The 18624-nt window shown below is 39.9% G+C and overlaps 2 protein-coding genes across 10 annotated transcripts in view; both read right to left on the bottom strand.

Annotated features, from left to right (window-relative positions):
* Positions 1–1411, bottom strand: part of FBXL20 (F-box and leucine rich repeat protein 20) — a 107728-nt gene extending 106317 nt beyond the window's left edge. For all 6 annotated transcript variants that reach the window (XM_079132024.1, XM_079132030.1, XM_079132029.1 and 3 more), the window contains exon 1: positions 147–1411. Coding sequence is in view for 2 of the 6 variants with exons in the window: in XM_079132023.1 (XP_078988149.1) it covers positions 147–194 (48 nt within the window). In the remaining 4 variants the exon portion in view is untranslated. The remainder of the gene's footprint in view (positions 1–146) is intronic.
* Positions 1412–1547: 136 nt separating this feature from the next.
* Positions 1548–18624, bottom strand: part of MED1 (mediator complex subunit 1) — a 32501-nt gene continuing 15424 nt past the window's right edge. For 2 of the 4 annotated variants that reach the window (XM_079132009.1, XM_079132010.1), the window contains 10 exons: positions 16950–17024; positions 15636–15709; positions 15178–15267; positions 13792–13903; positions 13168–13292; positions 12752–12870; positions 11509–11710; positions 9525–9620; positions 9307–9412; positions 1548–7945 (listed from right to left, as the gene is read on the bottom strand). In XM_079132009.1, coding sequence (XP_078988135.1) covers positions 4690–7945; positions 9307–9412; positions 9525–9620; positions 11509–11710; positions 12752–12870; positions 13168–13292; positions 13792–13903; positions 15178–15267; positions 15636–15709; positions 16950–17024 — 4255 coding nt within the window. In that variant the 3' untranslated portion in view covers positions 1548–4689. The remainder of the gene's footprint in view (positions 7946–9306; positions 9413–9524; positions 9621–11508; positions 11711–12751; positions 12871–13167; positions 13293–13791; positions 13904–15177; positions 15268–15635; positions 15710–16949; positions 17025–18624) is intronic. The other 2 variants (XM_079132012.1, XM_079132011.1) reach the window with 2 other exon arrangements.

Raw genomic sequence — 18624 nt, 5'->3', positions numbered from 1 at the left:
TCCGCGGGCAAACAGGCACGCACCAACCCACACAGAACCTGAGCTTTCGGCCTAGTTCTCTCAAGCCCTAGTCTTGTCACTTCTTCCTCTGAACCCTGGCTTACGCATCATTTCTGACCACCCAACTCCCATCCCCTATCACTCACTGTCGCCTTGAACCCAAAGTGCAGCAGGCGGTCCCTGCTCGGAGCCATTTTCCTCCTCTTTCTGGATGTCTCTAGATTGGGGCAGTGCTGTCGCCGCCGCCGTCGCCGCTACCGTAGCTGCTGCTGCTGCCGCCGCCGCCGCCACCACCTCCCCCGCCCCAGTGGATTGCATTACGGGGTGCTGCAGGGAGGCCTGGGGGGCCGCTGCGGGGCGGGTGTCTCCCTGTGCATGGCTCGGGAAGGCAGGGCCTAATTGAGCTCAGGGGGAGGCCGAGTGCCCGGCTGGACTGCGGGGGTGGCCGCGAGGCCACACCTCAGGCCTGAGGGTCCGGGGGTGCAGTGCTAGAGCTAGGCTACCCTTCCTCCGACAGGGGGAGGGGCGCGCATCCATGGGGTAGGGGCGGGCGAGGCAAAAGGACCTTTGGCTTCCCCGCCCCTCCGGCGCTGCCGGCGCCCAATGGGCTGTAGCGCCTGTCAGCCCTCCAATCAGGGCTCTGGTTGGTGAGAACCTGAGACTGACGCAACTTTGGCGGGAGAAACAAGCGTGTAAGGGCGAGCAGGCGGGAGCGTTTGCCCAGTTGAAACTGACTTTCATCACTCTTGGGCGCATTGTGTAGAAGTTGGTCCGTGTCACCATACCTCTATATTTTAACAACTACGGCCTTCAAGGTGCCAGGATTTGTGACTGATTTCCCACGAACGGAGACTCAAATCGAGTTGAGCTGCCCCTTCAAAAAGAAACAAAATTAAGAATGTCCCAAACATGAAATATTAGAAACTGTATCAAACTCCAGCAGTCCTGGCAGAAGCAGCAGTACTGCTTCTAATTGTATGCTCCCAAAGCAGTTATGAGTGTGTCTTCACACCCCTTTTAATTAGTAGTTTTAGTGACTGTCAGGCTTGTTATGAATCTGATTAAGAAATGAACATTTAAGAGCACCAAGCGCTGCACATCTCTAAGGATAAGCATATTTTAGCTAGCTTGTTACCCAACTCTTAAAGCACTTTAATAACCTTTCGTTTATATCCCAATAAGCAAGGAACCCTAGCTTCAGAAAACCTCGGGTCCACAAACCCAGACCTAGATGTTATAGTCCTCTCTGGTCTCATACTTTCAATGTTTTTACTTCACTTCCGCCTTTAAATTTAGTCACATCTAAGAGCTGTTTTCTCCCAGCAATAACTACTGACTGATCCATTTGGTAGTAACTGCAAAAAGCAGAAAAACTGACACCCAGAGACAAATCAAACAATGTAAACCGTCTCCTATGTCTATGAGGTATCCATGCCTGTGAACCTATGTACTTAGGGAAGACATTACTTTTTGACTTCTTTGGTTATTTTTTGAGAAGTTGAACAGGTGAAAATTACACAAAGATTAAAATATCACACAGAGGCATATTACTTTTTATCAAAGAAATTTATTTGCATGTAAATAAACAGGTTTTTTGTAATGTTTTGGGGGGGAAAATCCCACAGATTTTGTCTACTTTCAAAAAATGAAAAACCCCAAAGTATTTACAGAACGGCCATACACACAGAAAATCAAATTTGAAAGATTTTCTTTAGAAAAGACCCTCCCCACTGCTCCTGATGTACATTTTTAAACTCAAAATTTAAAACTCAGCACTTAAGTTGAGCATGTTTCCCAACATGGTTTCTGAAATATTAAATACTTGCCGCCCCTCCAGATACTAACTCCAGGATAGAAATGGGGGGCAGAACAGAAATGAGGAAAATTTCTGAAAATGAGATTGCCTAGGGACTGTGAATGTTTCCTATACTGACATCTGCTTTAAATGACTCAACTGTGGATACTGTATGACTCACTGGCTCCCTGAAAAAGTTTCTTCTGAAAATTCATGATATTGCTGCCCTAGATTTTCAGACCTAGGCCTGAAAAAGGGTAAGTCTTCAAAAGTCACCAACCTCAAGCCTGGTTTTGGCAATTATATCCCATTTGCTCTCCCCTCCCCCTTCAAAAATACTTAAGACACTGGATTTGAATCTGAAATCTTCATGTACATCAGAGCAGATTTTGACCAAGAACCCCCAACATGAAGCCAAAAGACAGAAGAGGAATCAGGTCAAACTGAGAATACATAAGACACCAGCAGCAGAAGAAAGGTAGAAGTTGACTTCATGTCCTTGCCGTCTTTTGAAACAGGAGAATGAGTACACCTAGACAGGAGGGAGTTGTCCCAGGCTTGGTTTATTCAGCCTCTTCTCCTCCACCCTGTGGAGAAATGCAGTGCTCCCTGGTTCTCAGGCAGGGTGAAGCAGTTTAGCCCCGGCTCCCTGTTAAGCAAGTTCAGATGCTGGGTCAGTGTGTGGGGTGTGCCCATCATCGACAATTCAGGGGCTTATCCTTCATCCAGATCCTAACTCGGGATTCTTTGATCTGGGATGAAGACAGAAAGAGAGAAAAAGCTTCCCAGTTTACTCATTTTGATATTTGTTGGCTCTGCTTGGGGGAGCTGAGCCCCTGATACTATGCAGTACATTCCCCACAAGATTTTCCCCACCCAAAACAAACTCAAAAACCATGTAACTTTTTAGTTTTCCTGCAGAAACCAACGGGACAGGATTCAAAACTAGGTGACAAACTTTTGAGAAATCCAACCTGTTGTATGTCTGAGGCTGCTACTGTATCAGCATCACAAGATAAAGCACTCAGGTATCACCTTGCCCATGTCCTCCTTAGTGTCACCCAAGACATTTGACTCTGATATGGTAACCGATAACTTTTCTTGTTCCACTTTGCAATGTTTCGTTTCCTACTTCTTATTACGTTGGGACTTGTACAAAAGTGGCAGAGTTGTTGAGAGCTGATGACCAGTAAAGGGAGAACACTAGAGGAAATGAAAGACAGTCAGGAAAGAAAGCCAAAGCAGATTTTCCAATTCTATGCTAACTCCAACCTGCAGAAAGAGCTGAATATAGAAATCTTCTTCCACATCTGATGAAGTCACTCCACTTATGACACACACACACACGCACATGAATCACCTGGCTTTTTTTTTTTTTTTTTTTTTTTTTTTAAATCCAGAAGTGTTGTGCTGGGGATTATGCCTGCCCCGCTGATACAGATCCTGAATGGAATCATCAGGAATGGCACAGTGCAAGGTGTCAAAATCAAAGTAAGGCCGCAGAATTTTGAGAGAACCCTCCAAATACTGAGAACTTCTGTTGCACTCAAAACGGTCTCCTGGATTTCTATATTTGTGAGAAGGGCTTCTTATTGATGTCCCCCAGAATCCAGATTCAGACCTGTTTCTCCAAAAAGGTCCAAATGTGTTGCTACATAGTAGCAAGGGTTTATCTTCATGCTCACCTAGCATTCCAGGCCCCCATTACTTCAAGTGAGCTTGAAATTGTTTTAAGTGAACTATGGCTGCAAATTTTTCACTGTCTTATCTCAGGGAGCATACAGTGGAGTGGTTAAAGTCTGAACTCCTCCTTGTGATGAAGAGAAACAAAGAGCCCAGCTCTTAGGAATGGCATCAGTTCTCCTGCAAACAAAATGCTGGAATGCGGACTTTTGGCACATTGTGGAAATAGGAGAACTATTAATTCTATAATGGTTTTCATGCCAGTGGGTCAGGAAGGCTATCCCACATTATACCTTACTGCATCTGAAAATATGTTTACATCCCCAAAAGCCACCCTAAGTTTTTTTTAAAGGAAAAAGATAAATCATTACTTCCATAGGGAGGTAACTCCTAATATTCCTATGATGTCTGAACCCTATGAAAAACCACCTAAAATAAAAATGTAATTTTGTTTTTTCTACTTAACTCCAAAGACAGGCTCTGACTTATTACTCTGCTTGGGCTTGATGCTAAAGTATCAGCAAAGCTACAAGCTCCCTACCATGAAATAAGCCTTCCTCTTTCACCTCCCATTATTTTGAACCCTGAACCTCATAGATTTAGAAACACTGTATAAAAACAAAGGGTTAAATATTACAAATAAATAGCTAAAATCATCTTCCCTCTCCAATCACTCCTAAGAAACAGACACCAAACATTGCTTAAGTGTCCAAAATGACCCAAGTCCTTCATTTGCCCATGCCTCAAATGGACAACTACCCAAAGGTGAACAACCTTCATGCAAATGCATCAAGGAATGTATTGCTTTTTCATTTTCTGCCCAGCCCTTCAAATACATGCACTAAAGTGAGTTTAAAACATGGCCTAAAAATGGAAAAAGGGAGGAAAAAATATATATGAATATTTCCCAGAAAACTGTTTTCCCACCCTTCCCTCTCCTTACATCCCTCCCACCCCCCTCCCTTTCTTATGCACGTATTTTTAACATTTGCTTTCTGGTAAAAGAATAAGGAATTCTTGATAACCAGAATCAAACCCTGTGGTCTCTTTAGTTGGGTCTGGATATACCTTTCTGAATTCACCCAGCTTGATGTCAAAGCCATGACTTCTAGGATTTTTAAATCAGACCTGTCTGACTCATCCCTTGTTGTTGGTTTACATATAAACTTATCATTAGTTTATTCTCTGGCTATGTTTAGAAACCAAGGTTCCTAATTGCCAATCAGGGCCACATCCATAAGATCATCATCTTCCTCCCCAATCATAAAGTCAGGACTGAGCCTTGAGGGCCTATCTGCAGATAAGATTGTGTTACTTGTCATAGACAAGGACTGGTCTGAAGAGATGGGTGATTTAGACCAACTCTCTGGCTTGATGCTATGAGATTTTTTCTTGTCTCTGTCTCTGTCTTTGTCCCGGTCTCGGTCTCTATCTTTGTCTTTTACTTTCTTCTTTTCCTTTTTGTGCTTCTTATGCTTCTCTGTGCTATATTCTGGAAGTGGTCGGATACCATCATCTGAGCTAGGGCTGTTCTGGTAAGATTTCTCTGCTATGGAGGAGCCTGACTCACTTTCACTGTCCAGATTCTGGGGGGTATATGCTGGTGACTTACTATGGCTGGGAGAGCCACGTTCATGCTTTGGAGTAGAACCACTGATTAGTGGAGAGCCATAGTTTTTAGAAGAGGCCATCTGTGGTCTAAGGCCTTCTCCACTACTTTCCCCAGGTTTCTGCAAAGTCACTTTGGCTTTAATACTGGGGGAGCCTCCATCATGCTTGCTGATGATAATTTTTGCCACACCGGTGCTTCCCACATTTTTTGACTCTGAGGTCTTCTTAGAAGAATCCACTGAGCCCCCAGAAGTGGAAACCTTTGATTTGTCTTTATCACTTTTCTCACGTTTGCCCTGGAACTCTCCTCCTGACATATTATGTTTTGAGGACATGGGATGGCTAGAAGAATTTGTGCTCACCCCCATCTGACCATCCATTGGATCTTCACCCCCAGGTCCACTGGTGACAACCCCATGCTTCAATTTATCTATGACAGCTGTCAAAGATGGCTTCTTATTTCTGCTGGGAGATTTCCCTTTGGAACTCCCATGCTGGTTCTGAGATGACATGGAAGAGCCACTTGAGGAAAATGAGGAGGAAGATGCTGTACAAGAATTTGATGATGGAGGAGTTTTCTGAGATAATGAGCCTGAGGATCCTAACCCTGAAGATGACTTCATGCCAGAGCTCGAACTAGTTCCAGACATATGAGAACCACCAGAACCTGAACTGATAGGGGACTTGGCTTTAGAGGATGGAGGAGTCCCAGGAACAGGCTTCATTGGAGAGGCAAGCTTATCAGACCCTCCAGGAGGCCTTGAATGAGAAGGGGATATGTTTGGTTTACTTAAAGAAGGATTCATAAGTGATGATGGCTTGCCTTGAGGTTTCATCTTGGTACTGCTAGAGCCACTGCTCAGTCCATGCTTGGTAATGGGAGAAGAACCTGGTTTTCCCCCAGACTGAGATGAATTTTTGGACTGACCGGATCCAGAAGACCCTTGGCTAGAATACATACTGCTACTTAACTTGGAACTTGATGAGCCTTCTGATTTACTGCTTTTCATCTTGCCTAAGGTGGAAGCAGAAGATGAGGAAGAGGAGGAAGAAGAATGGCTATGGTGGCTTTTGCTGCCTGAGGAAGACACAGAACCACTGCTGGAATACTGACTGTGTGAGGAAGGCTTGCCCACCATCACTGTTCCCTTAGGAATCTGAATAGTGATTTTGGGAATGGGAGGTGTGGAAACACCTGGGGGAGTCTGAGATCTTCCTGAACTGCCTGGAGATTTGGATCCACCTGTACTGGTAGGTGGGGTGAAAGGTCGATTAGAAGAACTGTGGGATGGAGACTTTCCCTCAGTGTCTGCCTTCTTCCGCTTTGGAGGCTTATCTTTGCTTTTCCCATCATTAGAAGGGGTCCGGCTGCGCTTTCCTGGTTTGCTGTCTATTCCTGAGCCTGATAGACTACTATTACCAGTACCATTGCCTTCTTTTATCCTTTTTTGAGTCTTTTCTTTCCCTAATTCCCCAGTGGTCATCAAAGGACTTTGACTACCACTGTGATGCTCCATAAGATCTGCAGGACCCAAAGCCTTACCAGCTACTGATATAATACTGAAATCAACAGTGTCAGCTTGGCTACTGCCTTTAAATTTTGTTTCCCCATTATCACCTCCAAGCATTGGCACCCCCAAAGTATTTAGTGCCTGAGATGCAAATCCTTTGAAATCATCATTATCCCCACTTTGGCTGCTTTCATCAAAATATTCTTCTCCAAAACCACTTTGGCTCTGACTGTTCAATAAATCAGGATTGAAATCTACTCCATCAGGAAAAAAATGATTGGTAGGAGAGTCACTACTGGGGCTTCCAGCAGCATCTGCAATAAGGTCAGCTGGATCAGTGTATGGATTTTCATTATTATTAGTTTGAAAGACATCAGAGTCAAAGAGGGCACTCTGAGAATGCCCAGAACTTGAAGAATCTCGAACAGGGGTGCCAATGGGTGGGCAATCATCACTAGTGCTGGGAAGCTTAGAGGCTTCTTCTGCAATGTCTGAAAGGATATCAGTTACATCTGGGCCAATGCTGTCCGAACTAGATAGTCGGACCATCCTTTGAATACTGGGTTGGGGGTGAGGTACTGGTTGTGGATAAGTTGTTGGAGGAGTGCTACACTGGCTTGGAGCTGGAGTAATGTGTGGCGTATCCAATGTGTCAGCTGTCATATTGACATCAAAGATAGGGTTCTGTGAATCAACATCCATTGAAAATAGCTCCCTCTGAAAGTCATCTTCAGTCTGGTGCTTGGGTTTGTCAGGTGGTAATCTAGATGACTTCTTCTTCTTGGTCTTGTTGCTCCCCGGGCATATTTCCATCCGGGGTGAGCCAGAAGAGGAGTTCTGCCTTTCTAAAGGGCTGCTTCCATAAAGGGTTGAGAAATCCTGGGCAGGATTATCTTTAAGAAGGTTCATGAGCATCGGGTGGTTCTTGGTGTTGCCGGCCATCGAAGAGACAGGTGGCGGCGTGTGATGAGGAGGGGTCGGACTCGAGCCAATGGTAGACCCCCCGTTCCCTGTGATTTGCAACAAACTGGTAAGAATTGGGTTCTGAGACACCTTGCTGAAGTCCTCCCCATGGCCCACCGACTCATGCCGATCTTTGATGCTCATGCTCATATTAAACAAGGTGGTAATGGGACCCCCCGGAAAGGTGTTGGTTGGTGTAGTGGTACCACTCATTGGGTTGTTGCCTGTGGTCATGCCATACCCTGGGCTGCTAGCCGGGGGCAGGTTCTTTTTCACCATGTCTTCAACTGTCTCTGCAATGAGGGACAGTGCTGGGGTGTCAGCCTGAATGGTTTCAGCCTTCCTCCGAATAGCCCTCATGGTCACAGGAATGGACATACATCTGTAAGAGAAGATGGAAAAAACATTTAATACTGCACTAGCTGCTGAGTGAAAGTCATTTTTCATTTGGGAAAACAGGCTCTAATTTTGCCTGACACTTAGATAAGCCATCACAAGTTTGCAATAAGCAAGTTTCAGGTAAGACAAGTAATCTGTAAGGCAAGAATAGCTCTATCAAATGCCAAAGCTTTGGATATATTCATTCTAAAAAGAATCTGACCCAGTAGGCACTTGCTAACCTGTTAATGAAAACATACCAAAAACAAATCACAAACAAGAGTCCAAATAATTAGATTCCATATTGAGCTAAAAGGAAACTGGTAATAATAATGGAACTCAGTAATAGAATACTTTACGTTTAGGGCATTACATATTAATTAATGTGATATGTCATTTTCTTAGTGAACCACTAAAAAAGTCTCTTGATCCATCAAGTTCTAAACCTTAATGGCTTAGATCATCCCAAAGTTGCACTGTTGTAAAAAGTGCTACAGCTGATATGAAATCTTGTTTATTTTAAAGCAAAGCACCTTTAACTTTCCAGGTAAATCAGTATTTTTTAAATATACACTTGAAAACATTTTACTCTACAACATAAGTCAGAAAACTTTCCTTATCCCACCGGACTGTAGTAGTATTGGTTTTGTAGGCCATAGGTGTTCTGTCCAACTACTCTGTCATCTTAGCTTAAGAGCTGCCATAGACATGTAAAATGAACATCAGTGTTCCTGCTTTAGGGAAAAAAATCTCAAAGTTACATATTAATGTTTCTGGGAAGATGACTGGCTTAAGTATATTCTCTCATTGCCATTTAGTATGATATATCTCTTAAAAAGTGGCACAAGGGGCTGGGGATATAGCTCAGTTGGGTAGAGTGCTTGCTTTGCAAGCACAGGGCCCTGGGTTCGATCCCCAGCACCCCCAAAAAAAAAAAAAATGTGGCACAAGATAGGTGGAAATAAATGTGCATCTCGGGGCTAGGGTTGTAGCTCAGTGGTAAAGCACTTGCCTAGCATGTGTGAGGCACGGGGTTCAATTCTCAGCACCACATATAAATAAATGAATAAAATAAAGGTCCATCAACACTTTAAAAAAATTTTTTTTAAAAAGAAATGTGCATCTGACTTCAGCTCTCTCCCACCTTTAAGTACCCTAATGCCTGACCTAAAATTGCCTACCTTATTTCCTATTACTCCATTGTGACATTAAATTAAAACAAATAAGTTTAGATCACTTTTAAACCCAAAAACAGAGAAGAGTGAATTCAAAGGAATGACTGTGATTTTCTCCTTTATTTCCAATTCATTCTTAATACTGAAAACATACTCTCAGTGGACTCTGATGGAAAAGGGTCAGCGCTACCTTTGAACAACTTTGGCAATGAAGTCATCTGTGCAGATTAGTGCATCTGAGAGTCCCTTGTAGAGTTTACAGCTCACATGTGTTGAGTCCTGCACATCCATTACCACTGAAAGATAAAACATATAGGAGATATTTGTGATCATTTGTTTCTGACCTTCCAAAGATACAGGGATCAAAGTGCTCCCCTAAGAGAGGTGTTAGCCACCCACACAACTCACCACACACCAAGGAGTCATTCACAGGGTGCTGGAAAGATACACTGAAACGGGACTCTGAGAGGGGACACACTTCAAACTGGAGGAGCCCAGGAGAATCTAAAAATCAAAGAAAAAGTTCATAAAACAACCAAATATAAGACATGAAACCAATAACAATCCTTAAATATACAGAGTAAAATTTTTTTCCCTCCCTTTCGGAAACTAAATTTCTCTCTCTCTCTCTCTCTCTCTCTCTCACACACACACACACACACACACACACACACACACTCTTTCTAGGTCAATCACAGATGACAGAAGGAATCAGATTCCAATAAATTCCAGTTTATTGCTGAATTTCTCAGCAACAAAAAAGTAACTAAACTTTCAAATTTCTAAGATGAAGATATATGATACCTTTTTTTCTTTTTTTCAAGCACTAGTGATTGATAGGTGAGTACTGTACCAGTGAGCTACATCTCTAGTTATATATACTTCCTAAGCCAAACATTCTAGTAGCCCAGGCACAAAGGTCACATACTTTCTTAGGAAAAATCATGCAACTCTATAAGGTTAGCTCCATTACTCTCCAGTGAAAACTCATTTTTAGTACCCTGAAGCTATTTGGAGAATTCTCCTAAGATTCAAACACATGAAATGCTCTATGTCATTACTTCCAACTCTTGAAATTTTCTTTGTTACTGGGGAGTTAACTAGGGCGCTTTACAACTGAGCTATACCCCAAGTCTTTTTTTATTTTAAAACACAATCTCATAAGGCCCAGAGTTCAATCCCCAGCACCGCAAAAAAAAAAAAAAAAAAAAAAAAAAAAAAAACACCATCTCATTAAGTTGCTTAGGAGCCTCACTAAACTGTTGAGGCTGGCCTCAAATTTGCAATTCTCTTGTCTGTCTCTCAAGAGTCACTGAATTATAGGTGTGTGCCACCACACCCAGCAATTTACTGATTTCTAAAGCAATTTTCATTCCCATAAATGATATCTATCTACCTTCCCTGTTTCTTCTTGCCTACCTTGTACACTGATACACTTTTATAGGAATACTTTATGACCAAGTTAAAAAAATTAATCAGCTAGAGCAGCCAAAATTTACATTGAAACATCTAATAGGGCTGGGTTGTGGCTCAGTAGTAGAGCGCTTATCTAGCATGTGAGGTAATGGGTTCGATTCTCAGCACTGCATATAAATAAATGAATAAAATAAAGACCCTTCAACATCTACAAAAAAATATTTTAAAAAATTTTTAAAAACATCTAAAAGCTAACTGTTTGAAAAATATCAGAATTTTGGAATCCTGAGAGAGAAGAAAGGGGTACAGATCTCCCTTTTCAAACCATATGATAACTGGTTGGTACATGCCTGCAATTCCAGCAACTCAGGAGGCTGAGGCAGAGGATCTCAAGTTCAAAGTCAGTCTCAGCAATTTAGCAAGGCAACTAGCAACTAGCTAGATCCCCTCTCAAAATAAAAATTGAGGTGTGGCTCAGTGGTTAATTGCCCCTGGGTTCAATCTCCACTACCAAAAAAAATAAAATAATTAAAGTCATACATGATAAAGTTCTCCAAAGAATGGAGATAGATAATATACTAAAATATACGAAATATACTGGAAAACACTGTCCTAACAACCTAAAATTTAGATATCAATAAATTGTCTCACTACAAGGTACCTGCTGCAATATACAGGCTTTAAAATAACCAATTACATTACAAGGTTTAAGAAAAAGAGTTAAGATCATGGCAAAAAAAAAAAAAAAATAATGGTTTCAATGCCAATTTGAACACATTGGTCCCATCAAAATCATTTGTTGTAATTAGATTTCCAACTCTTCCCACTGAGGTTTAATTCAATTCATCCAAGTGTGAAAACAAAACATCTGTAGCTTTAAAAGCTCCACAGTGTTTTGATGGGCAACCAAATTCAAGAACCCCAGGAATAGTTACTTCCCATCTTCCAGTAAGTATATCAAAAGGAAAGGCAGTACCTTCTTTTAAAATAGTTCTTTTGACACAGCTTCCAATTAGGGTGTTATAGGCCACCTGGTGTCTGATTATATTCAGAATAAGAGGAACTCGACCAGGGTGCTGAAAGGTGATTTTGCTAACAAGTGTTCCCTGTAGACTTCTGCCATCAGGAAGAGGAGCATCCTTGTTGAGGAAATAGCAGTGCTGCTGACCTGGAAGAGCCTGGGTAAAAAGAATAAAGTAAATGAATGTTATTTACCAATCCATTGTATTCTGAGACAAACCACCCTGGAGAAAGTCTACTGCCCAAAAAGTATAGCGAAGTCTTAGAAAGTAATACAACTCCACAGTAAATTCTTTGACTAGCAGACATGGTAAATGTTAATCAGTTACTCATCTGACTGAAAGGATTCCTTTTTAGGAAATGCTCTGTGCTGGTGGGATCCTAACTTAGCTAACATAAAAATTCCCAGAAATGTATACTAAAGAGGTTTCTAAACCATAAAGGCAATAGCTGTTGTGGCTTTTACTTTCTTCTTCTTCTTTTTTTTTTTTTTTGGTGGGTGGTATGGGATTGAACACAGGGCCTTATGCATACTAGGCAAGTACTCTACCACTTAGCCACATACACAGCCCTTTTTCTAAAAATTTTATTTTGAGACAGACTGGCCTCAAACATGTGATCCTCCTAACTCAGTCTCTCGAGTAGCTGAATTACAGGAGTGCACTACTATACTCAGCTCAAAATCTGTATTTTTAATAAAGCATCCTTTATAATTACAATGTACCCAGAATTTGTGAACTACCGTTCACCTAGAATATCATCAAATATTCAAATAAACTCAAGCCCACATGAGGTTCTGAACCTTTCATAACTGAGTCATCCCAACATTTTGCTCTTTTATGTACTTAAAGGATTTTTTCAATTATAAACTCATGGCACTTGAAAGAATGAAAACGATAAGAATTTTTAACATCTGGTTATAAAGCTTGTAAAAATTCAGAATGCCATTAAAATCTTTCATCTCTTTGAAAAATGTCAACAAAGAAATATGCATTTCTATTTCCCAACTCGGAAGCTCATAACCTTTTTCTTTGGTATGTTTCAGAGACTTTTGTAATTTTTTGCCTGAGTGAGGAAACAGATCACAATCAAGCCATCTAAATGAAAGCTGTCAGACCTCAATAATGCTATAAAGGAAGATTCTGATTTTGGACCTAAACAAAACTTACAACATTCTAGCTCCACAGGGCCTTACTTACAGCATAAAATCGCATGTTGTGATTTAAAGGAATGGGGTCAGGATCCTTTGACAGCTCAAATTGAGTGATCAGTTCATAGAGGGGTACATAAGTTGGCTGAGTCTCAAATAATGGAATTCCTGGAAAAAGATTATTATAATGATCACATTAAGATCAAAATGTTCACAGTTCAATTTTCCCTTCACAAATTTTACATTTACCTCTTCATTTAAAAAGTACTTATTAAGCATTTATAAAACACTATTAATATGTATACCCCTGGGTACTTTTTTGAGGTCTACAAGATTGTAAGCTATCCAAGGTAACTGAATTTGAATTTTCCTGATCACATTCATACCAAGTTTTAGCTCTTGTTGCTCAAAACTTACCAGCAGTTTGGTAAGGACTTTAAAAAAAATGATAAAAACAAAACTCACCTGTGCAGTTCTGCAGTTTCTGAACAAACGTTCTAGATACTGGGATTGGTTGGGGAAATTTCAAGAAGAAACAGGCAGGAAGATCAACACTGTTGGCACTGGTGATGGAGGAGAAGGAAGGGGTCCTTCAAAAAAAGGGTGGGGGAAGAGTTGGATTTTGATTTGATATGAAAATGAAAACTCCAAACACCTATTGTTAGACATGTATCACAGACAAGTATTTACAAGGTCTATCAAAGGTCATTCTTTGAATTCCCTTCTAACAATTCCGAAACATTATCTGTTAGTGCTAAAGTTTTTACTCAGAAACATTTATCCTGGGGCTAGACTGTAGCTTAGTGATATGGCATATGTGTTCAACATAGTCAAGGAGCTGGGTTCAATACCCAGTACCAAAACTCAAACCTAAAACAACACATTTATTCAAGACAGAGAATGTTGGTTATACGTAGACCTTAGAAGACAAATATTCAAATAGATACTGAACAAAAGGGAAATTAATGGAGAAAACAAGTAGCCAAGCTCTAAAAATTGAAGTGGTAAGAGCCAAGTGAAATATTGTTTCACACTGGTATTAAAGTTGAAAAAATGGACTTTGCTTTTCTAAAATTATGTTTAACTTACCATTTGTTGTCAACTGGATGGGACCCCATAATTAATGGTGCAATTGGGAGTTTATACATAGCCGATGTTCCTTCAATTGTCACTGATGCATTCATGCCCAAAGATCGAGGAACTAGAAATAGGAAAGAAAAAAGATATTCTTCAAACTAACACAAATTATGTGGATCACAACATTAAAAAAAAAAATCAAAACTGCATTATATAATTATATATCAGCCATAATTTATCAGATACTCTAACTCCTACATAATTTATAATGCTAGAAATTATCTTTTTAGCCAATCGCTATTAATTTCTGTCAGTAAATAATATAAGAAACAATATAGAAAGAAAATTTTGAGCCAGGCACAGTGGCAAACACCTGTAATCCTAGCAACTATAATTCCGATTTATTGGGATTACAGGAGTGTACCATCAACCCTCGCTTCAGGAAGAAATTTTTTGAAAGGGCTTGTTAATGACACTTATTTTTTTTTGGGTGCTGGGGATCGAACCCAGGGCATTGTGCTTACAAGGCAAGCACTCTACCGACTGAGCTATCTCCCCAGCCCCAATGACACTTATTTTATCCAACTTCAGAACACATTTAAATATGATTATAATTATGCAATAGAGTCAATGATTCAAGTTACAAGGGGGCCTAATGAGGTATTAGGCCATTTTTCATTATCTTTTGTTATATTAAGTTCAAATAGAAAAGAGCATCCATTACTATAGTTCTTTAGTAAGTTGACTACTTTGTTCCCCTCTTTAAAGAAATGAGTAAAGGCTGGGAGAAGTACCACACACTGGGCTGGAGCTGTAGCTCAGTGGTAGAGCACTTCCCCAGCACGTGTGAGGCACTGGGTTCAATTCTCAGCACCAGATATAAGCAAATAAAAAAAACAAATACAAATAAAAGTCCATCGACCTTTATTTTATTAAAAAAGAAAAAAAAGAAGTACCACACACCTATAATTCCAGCAACCTAGAAGACTGAGACAAGAGGATTCTAAATGTGAGGCCAGCCTCAGTAACTTAGACAGACCCTCAGCAACTTAGTAAGGTCCTGCCTTAAAAAGAAAAATTAAAAAGGACTGGCAATATAGCTCAATGGTAATGCACCCGAGTTCAATCCCCAGTACTGAAGGGGAAAAAAAAAAAAAAAAAAAGGAGTAAAGCTTTTACTATATATGTGTGTATATAAGTTTGTGTGTGTACATATTTATATATGCACATGTGTAGAGATGTGTGTGTGGGTGTGTGTTTAACCAGGTACAAATGGTAAGGACAGAAAATTCATTAAGTACCAAACCAAAATTTCAAGCAGGTTGGGCATTCAAATTTTACAAGTATTTTTAAAAATATTGGACAAAATCTTCAGTTATTTTACAGCTAAAAACTTACCATTATTCTCATGCAAAATGATAGGAGATGCAGTCTTATCATCCAGAAGGTCAGAGGGAGAGGCATAATACTTCATGTTCATTAAATGACCTATGGCAAAAAAAATCATTACTGCATCTTTAGTATATTACAAATAAAGAACAGAATTCACAGGTATATAAACCTACATACAAGAAAATAGTTTCATAGATATGAGGAGCCATGCTCCAAAGCAGCTTGCAAAATATGATAAAAGTTTAAGTATTAATTCTGAAAGCAACAATTTACTTCACACAATTGGAAAAAAAAGAGGGGAGGGTAGTGCAGGTATTAACATCTTAGAATGCATTACAAAATATAGAAGAAACTGATATTTTTCTCCTTCTGCTTATATCTTTATAAGCCCAAGGTGAAATTAAAAGTAATGACTCTGAAACTAAAATTGGACATTTTTCTAAATAATTAATAGAAAAACCTACCCCCACTCCTGGGAGTGAGATAGCCAACACTTCCATGAAGAATCTTATCCAAGGGACCAGCATTAGTTGCTTTCCTGCAAAACAAATTATCTATGTTTGCTTGTATTTAGGCACAGAAAGTCTTAGTATATAGTGTGATACTGACAGCAGCCCTTAAAAGTGCCAGGCACAGTGGTGCATGCCTGTAATCCTAGCAGCCCAGGAGACTGAGGCAGGAGGACTGCAAGTTCAAAGCCAGCCTCAGCAACACAGAGAGGCACTAAGCAACTCAGTGAGACCTGTCTCTAAATAAAATACAAAGGGCTAGGGATGTGGCTCAGTGGTCGAGTGCCCCTGAGTTCAATCCCCAGTATGCCCCCAACCCCAAAAAATAAAAGTCTTATAATATAACTGGGCACAGTGGTACATGCCCATGCCTACTATCCCAACAACTTGGGAGGCTAAATCAGGAGAATCCCAAGTTCAAGATTAGCCTGGGCAATTTAGCAAGACCATTTCTCAAAATGAAATAAAAAGGGCTATGATGAAGCTCAGAGATAGTGCTTCTGGGTTCAATTCCCAGTACCATCAAAAAAAAAAAAAAAAAAAAAAGACCTTATAATGAAAAATGCATTGGTTTTTCTTGTTTGTTTGTTTGTTTTCGGTACTGGGGATCAAACTCAGGGCCTTGTGCTTGTGAGGCAAGCACTCTACCAGCTGAGCTATCTCCCCAGCCCCACATTGGGTTTGATCCCCAGCACCACAAAAAGAAAAAAAGAAAAAAAAAAAAAAAAAAAAAAGTCATATAATAGTACCCTAATGATTCTGTCCTTTAATTGGGGTATATCAAATATATTTCACCTTCAAAATAAATGGATTGGGCTGGAATTGTGGCTCAGTAGTAGCCCTGGGTTTGATACTCAACACCACATATAAATAAATGAAATAAAAGATCCATTGACAATTAAAAAAATATTTTTAAAAATCTAAAAAAATAAAAAGAGATTATTTCTAAGGACACACCATTATGTAATATGGTGAATAAAAATTACAACTATACTACTACGTATCAGATAGGAGTCCAAGTATGATAAGTTTGCAGATAAACCATATGGAATACCAAACAACAACTTAGTGATACTGATACTTATAAGATGGAACACAATCATCATTTAGAAAGGGAAAGCAATGATCAAGATGGACAGTATTTTGTTATGTATAATATAGATGTATAATGTAATAATACACATCCATATAGATATGTATAAATAATAGGATAATCCCCTGGATGAAAAACCAAGAGTCACATAGAATTGATTCTTTAGCCAGTCTTACCAGTACATAATTGCCATTTTAGATAGATCTTGTTCTAAGGATTGGAGAGCCAAGTACATTTTAGTCTTCAGTTTGCTGGAGAGTAGATGAGGATAAAATGAGTTAAATCATTGAATGTACATGTATGTGTATGTGTGTGTGTGTGTGAACATATATAAGGGTGTGTGTGTGTAGACACAAACACACACTGATACAGAAGCACAGCCCTACAACCCAAACAACTCAGGAGGCTGAAGCAGGATCCCAAGTTCTAGATGACCTTCAGCAACTTATCAAGACCCTGTCTCACAATAAAAAAATAAAAAAGGCTGGTCAGTGGTAAAGTGCCCCTGGGTTCAATCCCCAGTACCAAAAGAAAAGAAAGAAGGCCTAAAGGGCAAAAGCATGTTGGAAGCAACTAGATTTTTTTGTTTTTGTTTTTGTGGTGCTGGGGACTGAATCCACAGTCTTATGCATGTTAGGCGAGCACTCTACCACGAGTCACATCCACAGCCCTAAAACATTTTATTAAAAAAAAGAATCAAGTATGGGGACTGCGGTTGTGACTCAGTGGTAGAGTGCTTGCCTGGCGCATGTGAGGCACTGGGTTTGATCCTCAGCACCACATATAAATAAATAAAGGTAATAAAATAAAGGTATTAAAAAAAAAAAAAAGAACCAAGTTTGGATTGGTGGCACACACCTGTAATCCCAGCTACTTGGGAAACTAAGGCAGAAGGATCCCAAGTTTCAAGCCAGCCTCAGCAACTTAGAAAGAAAATATTGAGCAAACTAAAAATTAAAAAAAATAAATAAAAGGAGCTGGGCACACAGGACAAGGTGGCACACACCTGTAATCCCAGCAACTCAGGAGGCTGAGGCAGGTGAATCACAAGTTCAAAGACAACCTCAGAAATTTAGTGAGGCTATAAACAACTTAGCAAAACCCTGTCTCAAGATAAATAAATAAACAAGTACATAGGGCTGGGGATTTAGCTCAGTGGTTAATATCCCTAGATTCAAAACCTCAGTACCAAAAAAATTTTAAAAAGAGTAAAAGTTTTAGGGCTGGGGAGATAGCTCAGTTGGTAGAGTGCTTGCCTTGCAAGCACGAGGCCCTGGGTTCAATACCCAGTACCGCAAAAAAAAAAAAAAAAAAAAAAAAAAAAAAAAAAAAAGTAAAAGTTCTAAAATAACAAGTTATTATTTCCACAATAACTAATTCCTTTCATCCTGGAAATCAATATACTGAAGGCATGTTAAGAATACTGTATTTTAGTGAGGCATGGTTGTGCATGCCTGTAATCCCTACAGCTTGGGAGGCTGAAGGAGGATCACAAGTTCAAAGCCAGCCTCAAAAACTTAGTGAGGCCCTAAGCAACTTAGCGAGACCCTGTATCAAAATATATAAAAAAGGCTGGGGATATGGCTCAGTGATCAAGTGCCTGAGTTCAATTCCTGGTACCAAAAAGAAAGATAGAAAAATAATCTGTATTCTGGCTTTATAACTTATTAATATAGATATTAAAGATCTTTAAAAGACATAGAAGTCAAAAAGTGAGCTACAGACTGCACTACACATACAAATCAGTAATGATCTATATTAGGAGAGTTAGCAAATTTCTAAGCACACAATGACTTACAGACTTATATACTGGTTCTTCCAAAATGCAAAAAGTAAATAAATTTTTAAAAA

Source organism: Sciurus vulgaris, assembly GCF_902686455.1.
Source record: "Sciurus vulgaris genome assembly, chromosome: 3".
Lineage (NCBI taxonomy): Eukaryota > Metazoa > Chordata > Mammalia > Rodentia > Sciuridae > Sciurus > Sciurus vulgaris.
Note: the sequence above shows the minus strand (reverse complement) of the source record. Positions and strands in the feature narration are given on the sequence as shown.